A 9,330-nucleotide genomic window follows, 5' to 3' on the forward strand; every position below is an offset into this window, starting at 1 on the left:
CAAAGCCTTTTTTTTTTTTTTTTTTTTTTAGATGTAAAATATAGTATTCAACAAGGATTCAGCTTCAACACTTAGGAAGAGGGCAGAACCTGGGAAAGTGTGTCCAGCCACAGACCTGACTGCTGTTCTGTAACTACGGTCTTCTGCCATCTAATGAAAAGACCAGCAAGACAACAAATTCTTTTATTTGCAACTTCAGAGCCACTCAGATTTCCAGAGGTGGGATGCTATTTTCTAATCTGACATCCTTGGAAGATGTAACAACATGAATGCTTCATTTTTCAATGGCTGTAGGCATAACAATTTCTGAAAGAAAAATACGATTCTCTATAAAAGACTTGAAGTTGATTTGGGAGAGGCCAACTGGATAGTAACAGAGCCACAGGCGCTCAGCTTCCCTAACCAGGTTCAACATCAATACCTCCATTTCCCTGGAGCTGAAACAACTAAACGAACATTATAGAGTTAAGACTTTATGTGCCTTTAACTCCTCTTTAGTATCAGTAAGATTTTCAGATTATTTTCAGGAAAGCAGCTAGAACTTTTAAGAATCAGGGCTGATGACAGCAGAGATATAAAGCCATGTTATGACATTTATCCATTAGCTCTGTCTTCTTCCTGACTCTTTCAATCCCTCCTACCCATCAATCCGGGCAGGAGAGACTATCTAACTCCAGGCTGTTTCCAGTCCTCCCTTGCAAGGAAACACTGTATCACTCATGGCACTGCTTTTTCCATGTTTCCCTCAGGAGGTCCAGGGTCCAGACCCTCGTGAAAGTTAGTCATCCACAGTGATGTTTCGGAAAAGGTAGGCCATGGACTCTCCGTTGTGGATTCTCCGAATGGCTTCAGAAAGAATCAAACTGATATCCACAGTCTTTATCTTGGGACATTGCAGCTTCTGAACCTCGTGAGGGACAGTATTCGTCACCACCACCTAGTCACACAGTGATGGAAAACAAACACTGTTACTGAAGTGTGTTTCAAACTGGTTACACAGAAAAGTTTATCTAACACTGAGTCCCCACAGCCTAAGTTCCAAACTACAAAACCTTGTTCCACTGAGTATAGTTTTTATAAACCAAACTTAACTAATTTTATGCAAAGGAAAAGTTACATGGCCTCAGAACAAAAGACGAAAATCTCAGGAATGACATGGTCTCCACACAGAAACAGTGAGCCCCAGTGCTGTGCAGAACTCTCAGATCATAAGGGAAGAATTCCAGCCTCAAGAGAAACGCTCCTAGGGTGTCAAATTAAAGTACCCAGGCAAATTGTTATGCAAATAGACATACACAGACTCTCAACATAACCCTCAACTTATGATAGGGTTACGTCTGGATAAACACATCATTATAAGTTGAAAATATTTTAAGTAGAAAATGCATTTAGGCCGGGCACAGTGGCTCATGCTTGTAATCCTAGCACTTTGGGAGGCCGAGGCGGGCGGATCACCTGAGATCAGGAGTTTGACACCAGCCTGGCCAACATAGTGAAACCCCGTTTCTACTAAAAATACAAAAATTAATCAGGCCTGGTGGCGGGCGCATGTAATCCCAGTTACTTGGGAGACTGAGGCAAGAGAATCACTTGAACCCGGGAGGCAGAGGTTGCAGCGAGTCGAGATTGGAACACTGCACTCCAGCCTGGGTGACAAAGACTCCATCTCAAAAAAAAAAAGAAAAAAAAAATGCATTTAATACACCTAACCTACTGAACATCATTAACTTAAATATGCCCAGAACAGTTACATTAGACTGTAGTTGGCAAAATCATCTAGGGCAAAGGCTTTCATTTTATAATAAAAGCTACTATTTTAAAATAAAGTGTTGAATACCTCAAGTAATTTAACGAATACTATACATTACATTGTAATTACGATGGTTTTGCATCATCATAAAGTCAAAAAATTCTAAGTTGAACCACGGTAAGTCGCAGACTATCTGTATTCCTAAACATGTATCTGTCCCAACAAACTGCTAGCCGGCAAAAGTTAGAAAAGCTATAGACAGATTAAGCAATTTAGTATTGACTGAATCTTATTCCCAGAAAACACAGCAGCAAATCTTGGCTCAAGATTTAGAAGCAGCCCAACCTCATCTACGGAGGATTCCTCAATCAGGCGGGGGGCCTCTGCAGACAGGATGCCGTGGGTGGCCATGACATAGATCTTGTAGGCGCCTCTCTCTTTCAGGATCTCCGCGGCAGCAACAAAACTCTCCACGTCGTCAATAATGTCATCCTGGGAGGGGAACAGAGTGAGCTGGTAGGCAAGAAAACACCCTCTAGCCCAGACTGTCAATGCACACACTGCTCTCCTCTTTCCTGCACTCGGTTTCAGAGGATTTCCGATGGAAAATCAGAGCTGTGTGCCTAGGTCAAAGACTGAGCATCCAGAAATGGTAACAGAAGTACCTGACAGTACCTTGTGTGTCTGTCAGAGGAGGGCGCAGCCAAGCACCTGTGACGTTACGGCTGGAGCTGAGGACTGCCAACACTCACTTTCCTGTTTCACATTTCTGGTGAATCCCACATAGCCAGCGTTCCATTTATTTTTTTTTCCAAATAGAACGTGACATGAGAAGAAAACTGAAATAAAGTGTGCTACAGCAAAGGACTCGTGACCCACTAGTCAGCAGACATTTAGAGCTAGGAAAAAAAAACTATGTCAACATACAGAACGAGTCTGCACGGGGACATCCATTCTTAGTCGTGAAAATGGAACAGCTCATCTTCGGTCCGTCTTTCGGCTCTAATGCTCAAGCATGATGAGCTGAGCTGGTTTAAAGAACCTAGAATCCACATGATGAAGGTGAAGGTGCTGAATTTTCTCATGGGAGTACTGTGCTCATTTCCTATCTGTGGGTCATACTTTGATGTGTGTTCACCTGGATAGAGGGTTCTGCCACTTGGCACAAGGGAGTCTGGGTGAGAAAGGGTATGTGGATCCATTTAGATCATCGTTCCTAGAAATACAGTCCCAGAGTGGACAACCTACTGACCAAGAGCCAGGAGTGTCACCTCTGCAAATGGATGACACATAACCATACCACGATGATTGCGATGCGGCCTCCAACATCTCCAACTACAGTTATCGGTGGCTTCTCTTTGGCCATCATCACTAGCAAAACAAAACAAATTACAAGATCTCAGTCATTCATGGATCACTAGAGAAATGTAATCATAACCTCATTCCCTGGAAATGGTGGCACAACCACTATACAGGCAAAAAACAAACCAACCACGCAGATTCCCCCTCCATGAATCTGCAATCTCTCAGAAACAGCAGCATTGGTCAAAAGAAATAGAAGGCACGCCATACATGTTACTTTGAATTTTCTAGTAGCCACATTAAAAACAGATTATGTAATTCCCAAAATATTATAATTTCGACATGTAACTGATATAAAAATGTATGTATGTATGTATGTATTGAGATGGAGTTTCGCTCTTGTTGCCCAGGCTGGAGTGCAATGGCACGATCTTGGCTCACTGCAACCTCTGCCTCCTGGGTTCAAGCAATTCTGCCTCAGCCTCCCAAGCAGCTGGGATTACAGGCATCCGCCACCACACCCAGCTGAGTTTTGTATTTTTAGTAGAAACGGGGTTTCTCCATGTTGGTCAGGTTGGTCTCAAACTCCTGACCTCAGGTGATCCACCTGCCTCAGCCTCCCAAAGCGCTGGGATTACAGGCGTGAGTCACCAGACCCAGCCTGATATAAAAATTTATTAATGAGATGTTTTACACTTTTTTTTTTCCAGAGGGGATCTTGCTATATTGCCCAGGCTTGTCTCAAACTGGACGCAAATAATCCTCCTACCTCAGCCTCCCAAAAGTGCTAGGATTACAGGCATGAGCCACCACACCCAGCCTTACACTTTTTTCCTATCAAGTCTTCTCTACTTGGTGTGTGTTTTATACACACAGCACTTCTCAGTTGAGACGAGCCCGGTCTCAAGAGCTCAGCAACCAGCACAGTGCACAGCACAGCTGGAAAGACAATGAACCAGCACAGCATGGAAGATTCTGCCACCACGGAGAGGCTGCACTGCAACGCCGTGCAGACAGAAACCCCACTCTCATGGAGGCTGGCGGAGACAGTCAGAAGGAATGCTGCTCTGCAGAAAGCGAAACTGCGAAAGGCTGCCAGATCATGAGATGGCTTTATGTTACTTTCTTCCAAAGTCACCTTATTTGGACAGTGTAACCTTACTATCAGATAACTGCACTACTGACATAATCAGAGTTTCCTCAAAATCAGGAACTTGAAGACAATAACTCCAGGCCCATCATCTTTTCCTGATTTAATTAGTGCTTAAAGTAGAGACTTTTATCTGACTACAAAATCTGCATCTGAAGAAAGGCTATGAGTGTACAAAGGAAACTACAGGATAAAGAAAGGAAATAAGATTTTATCCTCAAAAGGAGGTCAGTAAACAGAGAAGAAAAACAAAGACTATTTCAGAAGAATGGGCTAAGTATTCCTTCTTTAAACTTTGTTATTATTCTGAAATATTTATTAGGCTAGTAGTGGGGGAAGCGAAAGAGAATAAAATCCAGGGTAACAGAGTTTAGTGACTACCAAAAAACAATTTTGGCTGATTTCCACCAGTAGGCACTGTGTATCTCAAAGAACAGGTGTTTTTCTCTGTATATTGGCAAATCAGCTGAGCTGAAATTCAGCACTACTTTATACATCTCGACAGACGTGTATTTCCTGATTTCACATCGTAGAAACAAAGACAACTTCTTGAATTTGGGCAAGAAAAGAAGACTTTGTATATAAAATCACTTAAAATGGGGGGGAGGGGGGTTTCAAACCACCACCATTAGGAGCAGCTTCCTGAGATTCTGTTTTTAAACCATGTAAATAGACAGTTATGTTGACCTATCCGTTTTTTTGTTTGTTTGTTTGTTTTTTTGAGACGGATTCTCACTCTGTCTCCCAGGCTGGAGTGCAGTGGCATGATCTCAGCTCACTGCAACCTCCGCCTCCCGGGCTCAAGTGATTCTCTTGCTTTAGCCCCCTGAGTAGCTGGGATTACAGAGCACGCCACCAGCTGGGTAATTTTTTGTATTTTTAGCAGAGACGGGGTTGCACCATGTTGGCCAGGCTGGTCTCAAACTCCTGACCTCAACTGATTGACCTGTCTTGGCCTCCCAAAGTGCTGGGATTACAGGCATGAACCACCGTGCCTGACCAACCTACCCGCTTCTTAAAGAGATGTGGTTCCTTTTCAGCTGGGCGTGGTGGCTCATGCCTGTAATCTCAGCACTTTGGAGAGGCTAAGGCAGGCATATCACCTGAGGTCAGGAGTTCTACACCAGCCTGGCCAACATGGTGAAACTCTGTCTCTACTAAAAATATAAAAATTAGCCAGGCATGGTGACACATGCCTGTAATCCTAGCTACTCGGGCGACTGAGACAAGACTTGCTTGAACCCAGGAGGCAAAGGTTGCAGTGAACTGAGATCACACCACTGCACACCAGCCTGGGAAACAGGGCAAGACTCCTGTCTCAAAAAAAAAAAAAAAGAAAAAAAAAAGAAATATTGCAAGCCAATACCTCTCCATCAAATATCAATGGAAATTCAGCTCTAGTTTGATACAGAAAACATCACAGTATTTGTGTTTACTTTTTTGCAACCCTACCTCCTGCAAAGAACTATTGTTAGTTTTGTACGAAAAACCTAAGCACAGCTAGGAGGGAGGCTAAAAAAGGCTAAAAAGAAAGGCTTCCTGCCCAGTATACTCATTCCCTGCTGATACTGCCTTTAGGTTCTGGATAAAAGTGAACACATAATTTAGTGGCTGCCACAAAACAGAGACAGACTTTATTACTACAGGGTAGAAAAAAATGACTAGTACCTCACAGGCCAACAGTTTCTGAATAGCTTACCCAAAAAATAAAACACTAAAAATTCCAGTTTTCATACAAGGTCAAGAATAGAGTGCTAAAACTACCCTAAGTTTAGATTCTGCTCTCTCTGTCCATTTTATCAAACAAAATCTAATCCATGAATAAAATGAATTGTGCAACCTTACTTGTGCCCAGAAATCACTGTGAAAACTACATCAACTGCAGTCAAAATGTCTCCAATTCATCAAATGATTTCCAATGTTTTTATGAAGGAAGCAGGAAGTTGTCTTTTGCTTTTAAAGGTAGCATTTTCCAAGTAAAATAAAGCTGCACTGACAACCCTCCTTACCTTACGAACGCTTCCATCACAAGTACAAGCACCTGCACACATGTGCACACGTTTACTCTTTCCTGGGAGCCAATTAACCAAACCTTCCTCTGCTAAAGTAAACAGCAAAAAAGAACTATGAGCAAATTCATTCCTTACCCATTTTGACCTTTGTCTATTTCTAGTTCAATGAAATGGCAAACCATATCAACAAACTGACATTAGAAAGAGATGAGTGGCTGGGCATGGTGGCTCATGCCCGTGAACGTAACACTTTGGGAGGCTGAAGCGGGCAGATCACCTGAGGTCAGGAGTTGAAGACCAGCCTGGCAACATGGCAAAACCACTTCTCTACTAAAAATACAAAAATTAGCCAGGCGTGGTGGTGCACACCTGTAATCCCCGCTACTAGGGAGGCTGAGGTGGGAGGTTCCCTTGAGTCCAGGAGCCGGAGGTTGCAGTGAGCCGAGATTGTACCACTACACTCCAGCCTAGGTGACAGGGTGAGACTCCATCTCAAAAAAAACAAGAGGCCGGACATGGTGGCTCATGCCTGTAATCCCAGCACTTTTGGAGGTCAAGACGGGCGGATTACCTGAGATCAGGAGTTTGAGACCAGCCTGGTCAACATGGTGAAACTCTGTCTCTACTAAAAGTACAAAAATTAGCTGGGCGTGGTGGCACACACCTGTAATCCCAGCTACTTGGGAGGCTGAGGCAGAAGAACTGCTTGAGCCTAGGAGGTGGAGGTTGGAGTGAGCTGACATCGTGCCACTGCACTCCAGCCTGGCCGACAGAGCAAGACTCTGTCTCAAAGAAAAAAGAAAAGAAAAAAAAAAAAAAAACAGTGGTGGCTCATGCCTGTAATCCCAGCACTTTGGGAGGCCAAGCCAGGTGGATCACCCTGAGGTCAGGTGTTCGAGACCAGCCTGACCAACACAGAGAAACTCCATCTCTACTAAAAATACAAAATTAGTCAGGCGTGGTGGTGAATGCCTGTAATCCCAGCTACTCGGGAGGCTAAGGTAGGAGAATCACTTGAACCCCAAAGGCAGAGGTTGCAGTGAGCCAAGTTCACACCACTGCACTCCAGCCTGGGCAACAAAAGCAAAACTCCGTCTCAAAACAAGAACAAAACAAAACAAATACAAAAATTAGCTGAGTGTGGTGGCTCACGCTCATAAACCCAGCTACTTGGGAGGCTGAGGCAGGAGAATTGCTTGAACCCGGGAAGCAGAGGTTGCAGTGGGCTGAGATCGCCCACTGCAGTCCAGTCTGGGTGACAGAATGAGACTCCATCTCAGAAAAATAAACAAATAAATTAGATGAGGAAATAAAATGAGGTCTTCTGTAGAACAGAAATGAACTGATTTCAAGCTCACAACCCCTATCTACATGCAAACAAATCAAAATTTACATTTAACAGATGCTCAAGAGGTGCCAATGTCTGTTTTCACTTCAGTGGTGAAAACCACATCTTCACTTGTGAAATTAACAAGCCAGGAAAAGCAAGCCAGAAAAAGTCACCTCCTCTCACTTTTGTGATCCAAACTCTTACTTTTCACCCCTGTGGCAAATGTAGTCTTCTTTAGCAGAACCCCCGACATAAAATCTTTTCAAGTTTGTTAGATGCCCTTGCCCATCATCTGTACCAAGCCTACCTATAAGATGGAAAAGATTTAAGGTTTCACTCCTTCATTCATACAACTTCTCTTTTAACAAATTACTCTAAAATGAGCTTCTCAGCCTTAGCACTTCTGACATTTTGGACTAGGTGATTATCGCACTGTAGGATGCTGAGCATCATGGCGTTTACCTACGAGATGCCAGCAGCACCCCAGCTCCCATGGTTGTGACAACCAGAAACATCTCCAGACATTGCCAAATATCCACTGTGAGGCAAAACTCACCCGTGGGCAAGAAGTAGTGCTCTAAATAATGGGTTTGGCCAGGTGCGGTGGCTCACGCCTGTAATCCCAGCACTTTGAGAGGCCAAGGCAGGGGGATCACGAGGTCAGCAGTTCGAGACCAGCCTGGCCAAGATGGTGAAATCCCGTCTCTACTAAAAATACAAAAAAATTAGCTGGGGGCAGTGTCAGGCACCTGTAATCCCAGCTACTTGGGAGGATGAGGCAGGGGAATCACTTGAACCCAGGAGGTGGAGGTGGCAGTGAGCTGGAATCGCACCACTGCACTCTAGTCTGGGTGACAGAGCAAGACTCTATCTCAAAAAAAAAAAAGAATGGATTTGAGGAAAATAAAATAGTTCATCTCCCTAAAAAATGCAAAGGTTCTCAGGTTGAATATTTATTCTGTCATAACCATTCTAAGATCTTAAACTAAATTACCAACAAATGAACCACTGGAACACACTGGATAACTGACATACAGATATAAAGCATATTTAATTTAGGAGGCGCAATTTATTACACATACAAGAAATAATTTTTTCAGAATTTTCTTGGCTAAGCCTATTAGAGTCACACAAAACAATGTGATGATAACTGTGGAAGCTGCAATGTAAACACACCAGTATGTCTAGAAGTAATGCATTCTTTTCCTATGACTCATAAAGATGACTGCCAGGGAAACCATGGTTACGACCATTAAGCAACAAAGCAATATCCTCAGAATAAATAATCTCACCATATAAAATACTCTGATAATACAACATCTATCAAAGTAACCTCTGACCCAGTAATTTTATTTCTCAGTCTTTTTTTTTTTTTTTTCTTTTGAGATAGGAGTATCACTCTGTCACCCAGGCTGGAGTACAGTGGCGTGATCTCAGCTCACTGTAACCTCCATCTCCCAGGTTCAAGCAATTCTCCTGCTTCAGTCTTCCAAGCAGCTGGGATTACAGATGTGTGCCACCACGCCTGGCTAATTTTTGTATTTTTAGTAGAGACAGGTTTCACCATGTTGGTCAGGCTGGTCTCGAACTCCTGACCTCGTGATCTGTCTGCTTAGGCCTCCCAAAGTGCTGGGATTACAGGTGTGAGCCACCACAATCAGCCTATTTCTTGGTCATTATCCTACAACATACTCAGCCGCTTACAAAAGGACATTAAGTCAAGGTTACTCACAGGTAGTAACATCTGGCAACTGAGCATGTCCACCCTGAGCCCAAATCTTGGTTT

General features: G+C 43.4%; 1 protein-coding gene across 1 annotated transcript in view; it reads right to left on the reverse strand.

The window, feature by feature from the left end:
- Positions 1-167: 167 nt before the first annotated feature.
- Positions 168-9,330, reverse strand: part of PRPSAP1 (phosphoribosyl pyrophosphate synthetase-associated protein 1) — a 72,831-nt gene continuing 63,668 nt past the window's right edge. Inside the window, exons 8-10 of the mRNA XM_011983634.1 lie at positions 3,051-3,121; positions 2,096-2,242; positions 168-937 (exon numbers count right to left, since the gene is read on the reverse strand). Coding sequence (XP_011839024.1) covers positions 779-937; positions 2,096-2,242; positions 3,051-3,121 — 377 coding nt within the window. The 3' untranslated portion in view covers positions 168-778. The remainder of the gene's footprint in view (positions 938-2,095; positions 2,243-3,050; positions 3,122-9,330) is intronic.

This window comes from Mandrillus leucophaeus, unplaced genomic scaffold (genome assembly GCF_000951045.1).
Source record: "Mandrillus leucophaeus isolate KB7577 unplaced genomic scaffold, Mleu.le_1.0 Scaffold1, whole genome shotgun sequence".
Lineage (NCBI taxonomy): Eukaryota > Metazoa > Chordata > Mammalia > Primates > Cercopithecidae > Mandrillus > Mandrillus leucophaeus.